This window comes from Drosophila rhopaloa, unplaced genomic scaffold (genome assembly GCF_018152115.1).
Source record: "Drosophila rhopaloa isolate 14029-0021.01 unplaced genomic scaffold, ASM1815211v1 contig_2, whole genome shotgun sequence".
Lineage (NCBI taxonomy): Eukaryota > Metazoa > Arthropoda > Insecta > Diptera > Drosophilidae > Drosophila > Drosophila rhopaloa.
The window spans coordinates 16,137,669-16,154,757 of NW_025335083.1; the positions used below are offsets into that span (position 1 = coordinate 16,137,669).

The window sequence follows — 17,089 nt, forward strand, 5'->3', positions numbered from 1 at the left end:
ACTGTATATCGGTTGTAAGCCTGATCTCCGACTATAATTTCCGCGAGAAGGTTATTACCAACAAGGACGCCAGCGGAAATGTGGATATTCCTTATCACAGGAACTCTAATCTGGCTCATGGCATGGGACCATATACGCAAACGACACCGAGTTACCTTCTTAAAAAGGCTTAATATATCGGGGCCGCCTATAATCCCGATACTTGGCAATTTTTTCCATGGCTTGATCATTACACCTGAGAGTGAGTCATACGGAAATCTTGCCTTAAGAAAATACTTATTTTTTTTAAGGAAATCAGAGATTGTATATTTGGTCAAGTACTTTATTATACCCTTGCAGAGGGTATTATAATTTTGGTCAAAAGTGTGCAACGCAGTGAAAGAGACATCTCCTATAAGGTATATATATTCTTGATCAGGATCACCTCCTGAGTTGATATAAGTATGTCCGTCCTTCCGTCTGTGTGTCCGTCTGTCTGTTTCTACGCGAACTAGTCTCTTAGTTTTAAAGATATCGAATTAAAACTTTGCACATACCCTTCTTTCCTTTGCACGCAGTATATAAGTCGGAACGGCCGGGATCGGCAAACTATATTCTATAGCTGCCATATAACTGAACGATCGGAAATTCCATAACTTTGGTGTTTGTAAAGTTAGGAAGTTGGGATTTGCTATGGGTTTTATTTTTGGCCAATCAATCCAACCTACCAAATTTCATAAGGATCGACCGACTATATTCTATAGCCGCCATATAACTGAATGATCGGAAATGCCATACCTTAGGTGTTTGTTAAGTTAGGATGTTGAGATTTTCTATGTGTTTTATTTTTGGCCAATTAATTCGACCTACCAAATTTCATAAGGATCGGCCGACTATTTCCTACAGCTGCCATATAACTGAACGATTGGAAATGCCATAACTTTGGTGTTTTTAAAGTTAAGAAGTTGGGATTTTTTATGAGTATTAAGAATGCATCATACGATAAGTTTTGGAGAATATAATTTACAGAATATTCTGCAAGGGTATATCAACTTCGGCTCCGCCCGAAGTTAGCTTTTCTTTCTTGTTTTAACCTGAATTTGTTAGAATCTGCGATATGTTTTGAAAATTAAGTTTTAAATGATTATGTTATTTATTTGTACATTCCATCATGTTTTGATAAAATTTGTACTTATATGGAACCAAAAAAAATACGTATATATTCCTTGTATTAAAAACCAAAAATAGATATACCCATTATCAGAGCTGATTGCATTCAAAACTGTGTGCAACACAACATTTTTTTTTCGCCACATTTTTATACCCTTGCAGAGGGTATTATAATTTCAGTCAAAAGTTTGCAACGCAGTGAAGGAGACATTTCCGACCCTATAAAGTATATATATTCTTGATCAGCATCACCAGGAGAGTCGATCTAGCCATGTCCGTCTGTCCGTCTGTCCGTCCGTCTGTCCGTCCGTTTCTACGCAAACTAGTCCCTCAGTTTTAAAGCTATCTGCTCGATACTTTCCCAAAAGTTGTCTTTCTATTGCAGGTAGTATATAAGTCGGAACAAGCCGGATCGGGCCACTATATCCTATAGCTGCCATATAACTGAACGATTGGAAATGCCCTAACTTTGGTGTTTGTTAAGTTAGGAAGTTGGGATTTTCTATGGGTTTTATTTTTGGGCAATCAATCTGACCTACCAAACTTCATAAGGATCGGCCGACTATATCCTATAGCTGCCATATAACTGAACGATTGCAAATGCCATAACTTTGGTGTTTGTTAAGTTAGGAAGTTGGAATTTTCTATGGGTTTTATTTTTGGGCAATCAATCTGACCTACCAAACTTCATAAGGATCGGCCAACTATATCCTATAGCTGCTATATAACTGAACGATTGGAAATGCCATAACTTTAGTGTTTTTAAATTTAGGAAGATGGTATTTTTATGAGTATTAAGAATGCATCATATTAATAATTTTGGAGAATATAATTTACAGAGTATTCTACAAGGGTATATCAACTTCGGCTCCGCCCGAAGTTAGTTTTCCTTTCTTGTTCTTTTTGCAACTGATATTTCAATTTTTGAGGATTAAACGCAAATTTAAAATCATATGTATTTTTTAAATCAGCTTTTTTAAACCCTTTTAGTATTATTTTGTGAAAAAAATTATCTTCATTTCGATGGCTGGTGTAGCGTTGTAGAAAAATCATAATTAAACGAGGGCGGAAGCTAACTTCGGCAAGCCGAAGTTTTAATTCCCTTGCAGACATATAAAAATAGAAAAAAAGGGATATTTTCAAAGTTTTTAACAATCGGCAAGAGCAGCCCTGATCAAGGTATGTGCAAATAAATAAGACTTCCAAAAATCTATGTCAATAGCTTATACACTGCGCGAAATATCCTGTAAAACATCAAATTTGGACCGATTTCACCCTATTATTCCTATGGAAGTTATAGGATTTATTCTGATCAAGGTATGTATACAAAAACAAGAAAGGAAAGCTAACTTCGAGCGGAGGGTGTGTGCAAAGTTTCAATTCGATATCTTTAAAACTGAGAGATTAGTTCGCGTAGAGACAGACAGACGGACAGACAGACGGACAGACGGACATGGCTATATCTTGGCTATATCAACTCAGGAGGTGATCCTGATCAAGAACATATATACTTTATATGGTCGGATATGTCTCCTTCACTGCGTTGCACACTTTTGACCAAAATTATAATACCTTCTGCAAGGGTATAATAAGATTTGGAAAGATGCATGTCAATAGCTTTTATACTGCGCGAAATATCAATTCTTGCAAGGTATATACGATTGTTGAGCTTTAGGATATATACGTCCGATCGCTTTTTAAACTTGATCTGCGTACACATGTTTTAGGACGAATGTGAAAATTTCAGATCGCTACCTTGTAAACTGAGCTCGCAAACGGTATTGAAACAGACGGACAGACGGACATGGCTATATCGACTCCCCTATTGATCCTGATGAAGATATATACTTTATGGGGTCGGAAACGTTTTCTTCACTGCGTTACGAACTTTTGACCAAAATTATAATACCCTCTGCAAGGGTATAAAAATAAATAACATGGCCAAAATTTGCTTATTTTTTTGTTAAATAAATATAACTTACAGCTCACATTAAGTAGGATTTTAAATTTTATACAAAAATTATTAGATGGCTTACCTCAATGCTTTTTTCCATCCAACATTTCGTATTCAGATTTTTTTCAAACTGTCGGTGACTATTTTAAGCGATTCGGCAAAAGCTTTGTCTTCTGGTTCGTAGGAGAATGCGTTGTCTTCACCACGGATCTCAAGCTTTTCGAGTGCATTCTTAACAGCTCCACCCAGTTGGAAAAGGCACAGGTTTACCAAATTCTCCGTCATTTTCTGTCCGATGGAATTCTTATGAGCTCGGGTATTAAATGGAGTGCTCGGAGAAAGCTAATGGCTCCAGCCTTTCACTTTAAATGCCTCGACCACTTCGTGGAGATAATGGACAAAAACAGTGGAGTGATGGTGGAAAAACTGAGAAAAGTAGCTGATGGTAAAACATGCGTGGACATTTTTAAGTATGTTTGTCTGGAATCCCTTGATGTGATTACAGGTACGTTTAACTATAATTATTTTCCAGAAACTTTTCCTTTTTTATATAATAAATAAATAATAAATTATAAGATTTTACCAATAATGATATTTCCATTTATTATCAGAGGCCGCCATGGGTGTTCAGGTGAATGCCCAAAACGTGCCGAATTTTCCCTATACTAAGGCTCTCAGAAGGTGGGCTTTTTTTTTACCAAAAGGAATACATTTTATTGAAAAACATTTTCTATTGCCACTATACCTTTTTCAGTGTAATCTATATCGAGAGCCAACGCATATCAAATTTGCGGCGCTATGACTGGCTTTTTCCGCTGGTAGCTCCTTTGGTTTACCTCCGTCTAAAAAAAGATATTCGCACCATGCAAGAGTTTTCCGACAAGGTAATTCGCGAACGCCGAGAAATTCTGGTGCGTGAAAAGGCCAACGGAAGCTACCGACCAATAAGTGGGTAAATTGACTCATCAAGTAACTTCTCATTTTATATTTTTACCTCGTAGATCTGGGAGATGCTGAAATTGGTCAAAAATCTAAATTGACTTTGCTGGATATTCTGCTGCAAGCCTCTATCAATAATCATCCCCTAAGCGATGAGGACATCCGTGAGGAGGTGGATGGGTTTATATTTGCGGGTGATGACACCACAACAAGTGGGGTATCCCATGCTCTTTATGTCCTTTCGAGGCATCCTGAAGTGCAGGAGCGCATCTACGAGGAGATATTGGGTGTGTTGGGCGAAGATCCCGATTCTCCAGTGACCCAATCCCAACTGCTGGATCTAAAATATCTGGACTGTGTGATAAAGGAGACGGTGCGTCTACACCCACCAGTTGCTCTAATCGGAAGATACATCCCCAAGGACTGGCAGATTGGGGAGCAAACCATTCCAGGCAATACGAACATTATGCTGGTGCTGTACAATGTCCTCCGAGATCCAGAATACTTTCCAGATCCCCTGACTTTCAAGCCCGAACGATGGATGGATGGAGAAAAAGCTTCGCTTCCCAAATTTGCATATATTCCATTTAGTGCAGGACCAAAGACCTGCATGGGTCAGAAGTTTGCCAGTCTCCACATGAAAACGCTGATTTTTAAGGTCATACGGCACTTCGAACTACTTCCGCTTGGAGAGGAGCTCAAGACTAGATATACAATTATATTAAGTTCTTCCTCAGGAATCAATATTGGCCTAAGGCTTAGAACATGTTAAGATGGGGGTAGTAACAGCATTCGGTAAAAGGTAAATACATTGTTCTTAAAAAAATAATATTAATCAATATGCAATGCGCACCAGTAGAGTGTGCATAGGCGACTACTTAATAAACTAAAACGAAAACCTTCAAATAAAAAGCACAGCAATCAAAATCCAACTTTGTCTCATAATTCTAACGGCCGAAAAGAAAGCATTGGGATTGTATAAAAAATAATTTTATAAAGTATTTTCCCTTCACTTAGAAAAATTTCATTTAGGCCTTTATTAAAATCTTTCTGAAAAAGGGAAAACCCTTTATAAAACATTGGGATTGCATAAAATATATATTTTTTTGCTAGGCTTTAAAAAGTGTTTTCCTTTTTATTTTTTGTTAGCTTGGCTTATGTTATGTTTTAATGTATTTTATTCGTCGTTTTCTTTCACCATTTTACCTAATTAAACATCAAAAAAAACTTATATTGTATTTATAACTTAAACTATTTAAACATTTCGCACCTTTTTTTTCTGATTTTCTAATTTCATTCCGATGAGATTTTTCGTTCGCTTATACCGCAATCAGACAAAGAGACATGAATCGATTTTAAATCTTTTTGGGAGCTTGTGTTGCGGTTTTTCTGGGGTCCAGTTCGTCTTCTGCAGCGCAAACAATGGCAATATTGTCAAGCCCTCATTAAAATAAAACAAAAACAAGAAAGGAAAGCTAACTTCGGGCGGAGCCGAAGTTGATATACCCTTGCAGAATACTCTGTAAATTATATTCTCCAAAATTATTCATATGATGCATTCTTAATACTCATAAAAAATCCGAACTTCCTAACTTTAACAACAACAAAGTTATGGCATTTCCGATCAATCAGTTATATGGCAGCTATAGGATATAGTCGGCCGATCCTTATGAAATTTGGTAGCTCGGATTGATTGGCCAAATATAAAACCCATAGAAAATCCCAACTTTCTAACTTTACAAACACCAAAGTTATGGCATTTCCGATCAATCAGTTATATGGCAGCTATAGGATATAGTCGGCCGATCCTTATGAAATTTGGTGGGTCGGATTGATTGGCCAAATATAAAACCCATAGAAAATCCCAACTTTCTAACTTTACAAACACCAAAGTTATGGCATTTCCGATCAATCAGTTATATGGCAGCTATAGGATATAGTCGGCCGATCCTTATGAAATTTGATAGGTCGGATTGATTGGCCAAATATAAAACCCATAGAAAATCCCAACTTTCTAACTTTACAAACACCAAAGTTATGGCATTTCCGATCAATCAGTTATATGGCAGCTATAGGATATAGTCGGCCGATCCTTATGAAATTTGGTAGGTCGGATTGATTGGCCAAATATAAAACCCATAGAAAATCCCAACTTCCTAACTTTACAAACACGAAAGTTATGGCATTTCCGATCAATCAGTTATATGGCAGCTGTAGGATATAGTCGGCCGATCCCGGCCGTTCCTACTTATATACTGCGTGCAAAGGAAAGAAGGGTGTGTGCAAAGTTTCAATCCGATAGCTTTAAAACTGAGAGACTAGTTTGCGTAGAAACAGACAGACGGACAGACGGACAGACGGACAGACAGACGGACAGACGGACAGACGGACAGACGGACAGACGGACATGGCTATATCAACTCAGGAGGTGATCCTGATCAAGAATATATATACTTTATAGGGTCGGAGATGTCTCCTTCACTGCGTTGCACACTTTTGACCAAAATTATAATACCCTCTGCAAGGGTATAACAAGAAAGGAAAGCTAACTTCGGGCGGAGCCGAAGTTGATATACCCTTGCAGAATACTCTGTAAATTATATTCTCCAAAATTATTCATATGATGCATTCTTAATAATCATCAAAAATCCCAACTTCCTAACTTTAAAAACACCAATGTTATGGCATTTCCAATCGTTCAGTTATTTGGCAGCTATAGGATATAGTCGGCCGATCCTTATGAAATTTGATAGGTCGGATTGATTGGCTAAAAATAAAACCCATAGAAAATCCCAACTTCCTAACTTAACAAACACCAAAGTTATGGCATTTCCGATCGTTCAGTTATATGGCAGCTATAAGATATAGTCGGCCGATTCTCATGAAATTTGGTAGGTCGGATTGATTGGCCAAATATAAAACCCATAGAAAATCCAAACTTCCTAACTTTACAAACACGAAAGTTATGGCATTTCCGATCAATCAGTTATATGGCAGCTATAGGATATAGTCGGCCGATCCCGGCCGTTTCCACATATATACTGCGTACAATGGAAAGAAGGGTGTGTGCAAAGTTTCAATTCGATAGCTTTAAAACTGAGAGACTAGTTTGAGTAGAAACAGACAGACGGACAGACGGACATGGCTATATCTTGGCTATATCAACTCAGGAGGTGATCCTGATCAAGAATATATATACTTTATAATGTCGGAGATGTCTCCTTCACTGCGTTGCACACTTTTGACCAAAATTATAATACCCTCTGCAAGGGTATAAAAATGCAAAAATATATCATCATTTTTTAACAAATGTTTTCATCTTTATTATTTCAATAACAATTTTACAAAATATATAGTACACATGGTATCAAGTTTAATGCTGAGCAAAATCTTTGCTTTAATCATGAGCTTGCCAATTAATATGAAATTCATATTAATTCATATTATGAAAACACTTTTTTTGAACCTTAATTTTTAAGGGCAAAGAGACTAAGACTTAACGTACGACAATATTTGCAATATCACAAATGACCCAACTTAAGTGACTAAAATACGAATCAAAACGGTTAATTGAGGATTGTGTGTATTTTTCTGTTCTTCTTGTACTTTTACTTCTTCATTTTATAGCCCTCTGTATACCCATAGCTGTCAGCCACTAGAAAACAATTTAAATAAATTAGCTGATAAAGTTGGTTTGAATATTATTATATTTAAGTGTCTTACGTTCATAATCCTTGGCGTAGCACTCAAAGAATTCTCCCAATAGTTTACCAGGCGGCAGTTCCCAAGTGGCAGAGCCACCGTATTTTGGAGGCAAGGCGCTAGCCTCGATGTGGGAGATCAGGGACTTGTAGTCCTTGCCATGGAAGAAGATCTGGAAAATTAGGATTTATTATAAAATATAATTTCTAACTTCCTTATTTCTGTAACTCACCCTCTTGCGCAACTTCTCGCGAATGAATGGCTTGAATATCGCAAAAAGCATGTTGAATATATATGAATTATTCACTATGTGAACTGCCTTTAAACGCATGCAGATGCATTCTTGAATATAATCCAGCAACATGGCGGCAAACGACGGTGTAAATTGGGTAATGTGGCTAAGTGGCAGACCTGCAAAAAGGTTAAAACAGGTTAATAAAAATATACAAATGCCATTTAATGTTTGCACTTTTCTTACCCTCCATATCGATAATAACAACTGCTCCGCAAATTTGTGAATAGGGCTCCACCATGGATCCCAAGACGGTCAATTGAATGCCACGGAACAAATCCACCAAAGGCACTTGAGATGGCTTCCATTTTTCTAGTTATACAACTTCCATTTAGATATCTTTTAAATAGTTTTATTTATCAATACTTACTGCCTGCTTCCAACACTAAAAGACGACGACCATGCTGATCTCTTTGGGGCAGCAAATTCAGAATATTGGCCTCGAAAACATTTCGCAACTTGCTGGGAATTATGTTCTCACAAGCGATTCCGTACTTCAGTTTCATGTGGTAAAAGTTCTTGAGCTGTAAATAAAAAGAAAAACCAAAAAATAATTTACAATTTAAAAAACATTTTCAACATATCTAATTATTTGAAATCATTTTCACTTGTTTTCCCTACTCTGATAAAGTTTTAAAATACTTTACTTAAAATATTATTTGAAGGTTGGTTATTATTATTTAAAATTTTTTTAGTTGGTAAGTATTTTCATCATATTTGTTATATTCATTTATACAAACAAATTTTTAACTAGAGCCAGAAAATTTATTTTTAAAGACAAACAAAAAAAACTTTTAATTGGTTATTAATCTTATTGAAACTATAATTTTAAGAATATTAACGAATTGGTTCGTAGCGTTTCACAAATCTTTTTAATATTATAATACAACTAAAGGTCTTACAAAAATATTATTTCAATTTACTTTTCATAAAAAGCACTCACTCTTTTCAAGGCACTTTCTGGATAATAATGGGTGGGACGCAGGAACATCATCATGTACTCATCATCCAGAGGAAGGTTCAAGTACTTTTCATCTAGGGAAAGTGGGAACTCGTTAAAAAAATGTTATATATCTCTCTAATTGCTTTACTCACTTTGAATGAGTGCCCTGAGGTCCTTGATGGCCTGCTCCTTGACACCGTCCACTTCCCTCAGCTCGTCCTGCGCCTTTTTTAAGGCCCACACCGGTGCTGCATCCTTCTCCATACGGATCTGTGCCGAACCCAGATCGATATAGGGCAACTGCTGCTCATCGTAGCTAATGCACTCCGCCTTGCCCATTCTGTTGATGTGATGTGATCTGCCGCTAGTTGTTCACCGGTTCAGGCTGCAAACGAGAATGATATTGTTTTGGTCTCGGCTCAAACATTTTGAGTGGTTTGGCAACCGTTTCCTCAAATCGATTGGCACAACTGGGTTACTTCCGCAGCTTGGCCAAAACCAAAAGCCAAAAGCTAAAGCAAAAGCGACAACAGTTCAATGCCTCGCTCCAATGGAAACTGTTAAATATATACACTCGCATGTTTATGTATGACTCAATGCTGATCTTCATTAGCAAAAGTAGCCGAAAAATCGCCACAACGGAAGAAGAGGCCGCCGGACAGACAGGTAAATATAGATACAGAAATAGATAGCCCGATAGACAATAGTGCCCAAAACTGGTCGCAAAACGTGCGTACGATGGCTAAAATCGGTGGATACCCTCACCGCAAAGGTTATAGAAATTCGGTCAGGGCGTTTGCTGCACTTCTTGGATCATTTATCAAAGTCGGCTATACCTTAACGGAATTAAATTATCGTTCCTTTTCAAGTTTATTGCAAATTAAATGGCTAAAAAACATTTTATTAATAACTATTAAATAAAAAAAATGGTAAGCTTTAATTTGTATAATATAACATAACATAATTCTGATATTTTTTTACTTTTAAAAATTTAAAATTTTTGAAAGAGATTAAACAATAGTTTTACACAAATTTATTTGTCATATTTACTGTTAGATACCAGATATAATACCAGTTTTTAATTTTTCGGGGTCTACGATCTTTAGAGTATGAAACGACACTCTTCCTCTCTATTAATATTTTATGTTTTTTTGTCGATAAAATACGTGGCCCGACTGTTTGCCTCGCAGACGACTTGGCAACACCTTGGCTAGCAAAACAAAATCGAAAAAAAATCGGCTCGATGACGTAGCACTTGTGAGCCGGCGGTGATCTATGCCCTGTCATGAAGGACTTGACAATGGCACAAAAAAGTCGAACTCGAAGGCGAGAAGTTAAAGAACCCGGTCTAGTCAGCCGCAGAGTAGTGCAAATCGGTGGTGGCCATTAAATCTGATTTACTGCTGCTCTTATGATTCAAAGCAATTAGTAAGTTTTTTGATATTGACTTTTTTGTGCGGTCAACGCGATTGAAGGTAAAAGTCAAGGCCAAGAGCAGAGATTGTTGGACACATTCGATTGAAGTCAGTAAAAAAAACTCGAAAAACTTGGTCGTTCTGGCAATGTGGCTTGGCTTTATGATTTTCGTTGGCTTCCAGAAATTTCGTCAATGAATCTTAAGTAATTTATGCCTTTATTTACACTGGGCCTTTGTGTTTGACTTGGTCTTCGGCGTGGAGTTCAACAGCCCATAAAGTAATGCGCATACTAATTTGTTGGTCAATCTTCTGTCTACGTGTGTTGTAAAATCCAATTAAATCCGAAAAATGAGTGACAGAAAATTTGGGTGTGACATGCGAAAAAAATAAAATAAGACAACTAAGAGTAATCTCAATTTTGAGACATTTCCATGACACAGGTTTCGTGTGCAATGTAATTGCCAATTAACCGCATGCAAAATATCAAGTAATTGCTCAAAAAAAAGGGTTAAGATCGTGTTATATCGCATCAAAAAAAACTCATAAACTTGTGCAATTTACTTAAGTTTTTACTCTATTCAAGTTAATTTGTTTATAACAGTCAAACTAAATAATAAGTTTAGTAGGAAAGCAAAATTCTGTTTATCGTTTGTCACCTCGTCCAGCAAATATCGAATAAGTGCTAATTACCAGGAACTGCTCTTTGATCAACGACTTAATAATATTGTGTTTTTCCTTTTTTCATTTAGGGAACTTTGAATTTAAATGTAGTCACATAGGTTGGGACTCATGGTGCAAGAATGAAGCGGACTCATAGTGATTCAGCGTTTATCGAATCCGGTTTTCATCTTTCTTAAAATGTTTATATAGGTTGAAGAGGGAGTAAAGAAGTTAATTGAAGTATTTTTCCTTTTAAAAAAACTTGAACTTTTAAAACTGGTTTGAAAAAGGGACCTTGGTTAATTTTTACGATTATGTAGAAGGGATTGGAATCGTCCTTGAAAATGATCCTTATGGAAAAAATTTAAAAATGATTTTACTTTAAACTTGTTTTACCAGATATACTTACATTAAGTAAAGCACTTAAAGAATACATTTTTTATGAAAAATTTCTTTTTTTATTTAAGCGGTATTCTTAATTTGAAAGTGTATTTCTTATGATAACTATTTTTTGCACAGTTTACGAAAGATTTCCTTTCAACAGATATGAATATTTGTAATTTAGGAAATTAATGTTAATTAATATTTTCACTATTTATTCAGCTATTTTGTAATTGGCAATTAACGAGTAAAACACTGTTTTTAGAAAAATGATCACCCAACAATAGAATACAAAGTAAGCAATGGTTACCTTTAAATGCATTTTGATTTGAAATGTATTTATAATGTATTACACTCTGTGTGTAGTACAAAAAGTAGTTGGACTTTTATAAATAGGAATTTTGTAATCTCCAGTTTTAATTAAAGTCAGGAAAATCATACACTTTACAACTACTGTACCCGTTCGTAACAAGCTTGATTGTGAACCCTGTTTATTTTTTATGACCCTCAATGAGGTAGTACGAATCCAACCTCCCGGACGTGCTTTTGGCAGAATCTGATGTTTCCATGGGGAAAAATTTCCACCAGTTGATCAAAGTATGACGCAAGCAAATAATTACCTTTGTATACCGAGATATAACTTTAAAATATATAGCATTATGTGCCCCAACTTCACCTGCCTCAATAATTGTATTCCACTGGGGATTATTTCCCTTTATTTTGCTGAACTTTTGTGGCCTTTCACAAGCCCCAACCGAATTGAACAGAGGCGTTTTAGATACTGTCACTTGCAAGCGGAAATGGCTGCCCCAAGAAACAAAGTGAATAATCCCAGTAGTCGGTCGGTTAAATAAGCTGATAGCTGGTATCGCCAAACAAAAGGAGCGAAAACAAAGGAAAATTCAAATTCAGTTTGAAAGTCTAATCGCGTTATGTCCACCCATATAAACAAGCGATTATTGTTTAGAGATTAGCACACAACAGAAATAATCCCGAAAATAAACTGCTCACTTATCAATTCTAACTTAACTGCCCGGCAGTTAATTGAAAAAAAGTCAAAACAATGTGGATTTATAAAAAAATGCACTCAATTCTAAGAGCCAACATGATATGCATAAATAAACAAGTCATATGAAAAATGATCAATACCATCAACTAGCTGGCTATTAAATGCAAATTACAGTTTTTTCCTTTATACAATTTTACTATTTGCAGCGATTGTCTTGCCGACACAGATGACGAAGCAATTGTTGAGCTAAAACCAAAATAAAAAGAAGAAAAAGTCCGAAGCTTTAATACTCTTGGAAATTAAGATAACTTGTAGAGCTATTGTTTCATGACAGATTTTGCGGCCAATATTAATCGTTTTCCTTACATTTAAATGGTGTTTTGATAAAGCAACTATAGTATACATTTTTATCTGGATTTAATTAGTGAAAAACGGTACAAGATAAAGTCAAATTGCATCTACAAAAATAACTATGCTCCAACAAAGTGGAATTTATGTACGCCAGTCTGACTACAAGATTAATCAATCAAACTCTTTACTTTAATAAAGAGTTTATTAAAACTGAATCACTAAAGCTATAAACTAAACGATCAGCTAATAAATTGATTGCAACCTACTTCAATATCAGTCTAGTTGTGCCCCTGACTTCTAAATGGGTCAATCCAGTTTATATACTGTATAATATAGTACAATGTCAGCTTTGATATAAAGTCTAATGCATATCTCGTGCCTTGCATATCAATCATTTTCACAAAGTGGGCGACTTAATTTTTATTGTAAAGATTTAAACATGTGCGATTTTATAGCAATTAGCCAATCAATGAAAGTGATCAAAACACGAAATGGAAATTGCTCTTAATTGAGCTGCAGGAGAGGAAAAATCCAGAATTACCAGTTTAGGGTAGACTATGACTTTTGAACTTTATACAACCTTTAATTTTATAAGTTTAAATGCATATGTAAAATTTATTTATACATTTTTTTCTAGGCTATTAATTTGATTTAAACTTATAATTGCTGTCATTGTATGTTTACTAAGTAAACTTTTAAAGATCTTACTAACTATTTCCACATCTCTTTTTTGGGACAACTTGATCTATGGCAACTATAAACAAATTCATATGGCATTGCTAACGGACTTTGTCTTGAAACTTAGCGCCTATAACATTGCGATTTGGCAACTGAATTTCTTGGCTCACCCACTGAACCGGCTCGTCAAATGATAAATAAAATACTCAACTCGTATCATTCTCGAGGAGCAGGAATAGCCGGTTTCGATTTCTTTCACAATGCTAAAATCAACAGACTCGATCGTACGAGCGGCGGCTATAAAAATTCGCCTTCAGTTCCAAGTACGAAGCCGACTTCTGTATTCAGAAATATGTAAATTTCCAGATTCAATAGCGACTCTTTGTATATTTTCGCAAGTTTCTGGTATCCTTCACTTGACAAAATGTTAACAATTTGAGTAAATGCCCACACACACGATCGACCGAAAGACGTTTAACTGGTTTTGAGTTCACTTAGTTTTTTGGTAACTCTTCGTACTGAGATGTTAGCGGATAACAACAAGGTCGTTTGCTTGTGAATATAGAATTATATAGTGTTTGTAATGGGTAAATATACCAAAATAAGTTGGGCCAATAGCACACATAATCAATATGTAAATTGGGGTAAATCATTAAAATAAGTCAACCAATGTTTTTGTGTCATTAGAGCAAATGCCTTCATTGCCCAGTGAATCGGCTGATTGGCGTCTAAAATATTTATGAAGCGCGACCATCGATCCCGCGAATCAACAGAAATTAAAGCCAGACGGAGCGGGACAGAAGATAGCCAGAAATATTGAGTGCGAGTGAAACAGCAGCACGATGCGTCAATTTGCATTTCAATTGTGTTACATTTGCATGCATTATGAAGGTGACAGTAGAACCACGATAAAGGGAATGCTGCTAAGCATTCATTTGAACTTTAATTATTTATCAAATGGCTCACCATTCAAGCTTTAATACTTGATATTCAAATTAAAATATTTTAAACATTTTCCTTCCTCTAAAATCATCTAGGCTTTATTCTAAAAGCGCTGCATTTAATTTTATTTATACGTATTTTAAAAAATTATTTTTACCTTTCCAAAATTTCTAATCTAAAAAGTTCAAAATAAAGGTTTCTGTTTAAAAATAATGTTGTAAAAAACGTTTTATTAAACATTTTTTAACAATTTTCTCTCTTTTGCCATTTAATCTTAGCATCACTTTAAATTCTAAACCATACCAAATTATATAAAATGGTTCATTAACTCGTACCTTTACTACAACTTTGCACATTTAAATTGCAACACTAAAACTCCGTCGCACTATTTCAGCAATAACAAAATGCTCAGCCCGAAACGACAAAGTAACAATTTTGTTCCATTATTTTACCTCATTCAAAACTACTTCACTTGCCACAGAGTAACACCTCTTAGATAACTTAACACCGCACATTTTCACACACTCAACTGGTGTAATATCCCAGCCCGCCCGCTCATCTGCCTTATTATCAGCTACCGAAGATCAGAGTGCCAAAGTAGTGAGCTGCTATATTATGAATGGTAATACCGTGGGTATATTTAAGGGGAGGGGTTTTTTTTGTGGAATCGAAGCGCACGCGCTGACGAAATGCAGGCAACAACGTCAGCAAGTGGTAATTGTTTTTATGGCCAAAAGCAAGAGAGCCGTACGTTGCTTGTGGCAAGTAGGTAAGCCAACCAGGTGGAGGCAGAAAGTGTGTCAACGTAGCTGCGCATGCGCATTGCCCAAAGGCAAAAATGAAATAAAATCTACAAATACAATGCCCAAAAAGTGCTTTCTATGAAGCATAATGTTAACGCAACTTACCGCAAAAATACACACAAAATTATACGCCTCGAACAGCACAGAGATATTTGATTTGTTTTGTTTTTATTTTTTGCCCAGGTAAAATAAGAGATTTCACGTTTCACTGTAGACAAACTTTTGCAATTGTCCAAATTTGGCAGCGGAAGAGGAGGTGGAGTTGGTAAGGGGGTGTTTACAATTATTTTTTGTTTTCAGGCAGGACGCGAAAATGCAGGTGCGAATCCACGAATCGGAAGGTAAGCGAGAAATGCGGCGGCGACGTCCAAATAGCAACGCGGCCAAAATAACTCTGAGTTGGAAAATCGCTCTCGAGCTCTTGTTATTAATTAACTGGCCAACTCAAGCGAAGCTTGACGCTCTCTCTGAAGGCCTTATCCAGCACTATGAAAAGCTTTAAGCTTTTGCTCCAATATGTTGGCCCCGTTCATTACGAATTATTTTCATTCAAATACAAAACTACATCTCAATTTATTTTATTTGTTTTTTTACTCCAATATATTTGAGTGTTATTAGTTTGGCTATATATACGAAATATATTATATTTAATATATAATTAAATATATCAAATATCATTTTTCTGGAGAGACATGGAATTTTTAATATTTTTAAATGAAATATTTACTAGAAGAAGTAAAGAAACAGCAGACTTAAAAAAAAACAGGCAACAATTATTTAGTTGTCCGGATTTTCAATTTCCAAGACTGCACAATTTTTTAAAAAATATTATAGAAATTTTTTGTTGGATTCAAACAATACATTTTTTTTGCAATTGTTGTACTAATTCATACCTATTAATTATAATGAGTATAAAACCAATATACACATGGACAATGTACATATATAAATGTAAAAAATATAACAAAAATCATGTGTATAAACTCTTGTAAAAAGTAATAAATAAATTTCGACATTTCAAAGCACTGTGCTATTATCTAAAACGTAACTTTAAAACCAAGGAACTGAACCACTAAGCAAACTTTTAAAAGCTCCTTTTTTTTTTTTTTTGTTGTGGTAGAAAAACAATAAACTTGTTTATATCAGCTAATTTCAGATCGTGTTAATCTATCAATTAGCCAAGGCAGAACCCCTGGGGGGCGAACTTTAACCACGCTTCAATAATTCCAATTACATTTTCACTTTTTATTTCGTGCTTCACATTTTGCTGATTGCAGCACTTGAAACTGAAATGCTCAACTTTCTTTGGCCAAAATGAAGGCCACCAGGTGAAGTTCATCGCATTTGTTCTTGGCCAATTCTTTTGTTTCATTTGGCCATGGCTGCAGTTTTCTTTTTACCCAAACGCCGTTTTCGTTATCATTTGCTTGGTCTTGGGGCTGGTAAATTAAACATTTTTCGCCAGTTGAGTTATCTAAATTATAGCAGTATGTGGGAAAAATAACTTTGGCTCCCATAAAGATAATGACAACGTATTGATAGCCAAATAGCATGTTGATTAATTACTTAATGTTATTATATAATAGGGCTAGCAATGAAAGAATCATTTATTTAAAGAAATTTAAAAAGATTATTCTTCAACTGTTGCTTCATTATTACGCATACGTAGCGTAAATTACGTATACGCAATGTATTCAAATGTCGAATATTGCATTAATTTTTATTTATTAGATAAGAGGAAAATATTAATATATTTTTAAAATATGTATGAATATACACTTTAATCAAACTTGTAATACTTATACATTTAAAAAAAAATGCATGCATTCAACATCAATTTAGCTTCTATTTTGAAATTTAATATTGGG

The 17,089-nt window shown here is 35.4% G+C and overlaps 2 protein-coding genes across 5 annotated transcripts; one reads left to right on the plus strand and one right to left on the minus strand.

The window, feature by feature from the left end:
• Positions 1 to 78: 78 nt before the first annotated feature.
• Positions 79 to 4,814, plus strand: LOC108048232 (probable cytochrome P450 4d21). Its single transcript, XM_017128749.1, has 5 exons — positions 79 to 241; positions 3,222 to 3,608; positions 3,715 to 3,784; positions 3,858 to 4,051; positions 4,105 to 4,814. The coding sequence occupies exons 1-5, from the start codon at positions 79 to 81 to the stop codon at positions 4,812 to 4,814; spliced, it is 1,524 nt and encodes a 507-aa protein (XP_016984238.1).
• A 2,523-nt stretch (positions 4,815 to 7,337) lies between these two features.
• LOC108048239 (alpha-tocopherol transfer protein-like) lies at positions 7,338 to 15,616 on the minus strand. 4 transcript variants are annotated; one of them, XM_044460161.1, is made up of 8 exons: positions 15,327 to 15,616; positions 9,132 to 9,364; positions 8,980 to 9,071; positions 8,407 to 8,560; positions 8,223 to 8,348; positions 7,977 to 8,155; positions 7,766 to 7,916; positions 7,338 to 7,697 (listed from the first exon to the last, which is right to left on the minus strand). In XM_044460161.1, the coding sequence occupies exons 2-8, from the start codon at positions 9,316 to 9,318 to the stop codon at positions 7,651 to 7,653; spliced, it is 936 nt and encodes a 311-aa protein (XP_044316096.1). In that variant the 5' UTR covers positions 9,319 to 9,364; positions 15,327 to 15,616; the 3' UTR covers positions 7,338 to 7,650. The 4 variants fall into 4 exon arrangements, with proteins under 4 accessions (XP_044316096.1, XP_044316097.1, XP_044316098.1 ...); XM_044460162.1 differs by lacking the exon at positions 15,327 to 15,616 and adding an exon at positions 12,119 to 12,243; XM_044460163.1 differs by lacking the exon at positions 15,327 to 15,616 and adding an exon at positions 12,115 to 12,243.
• Between the last annotated feature and the right edge of the window lie 1,473 nt (positions 15,617 to 17,089).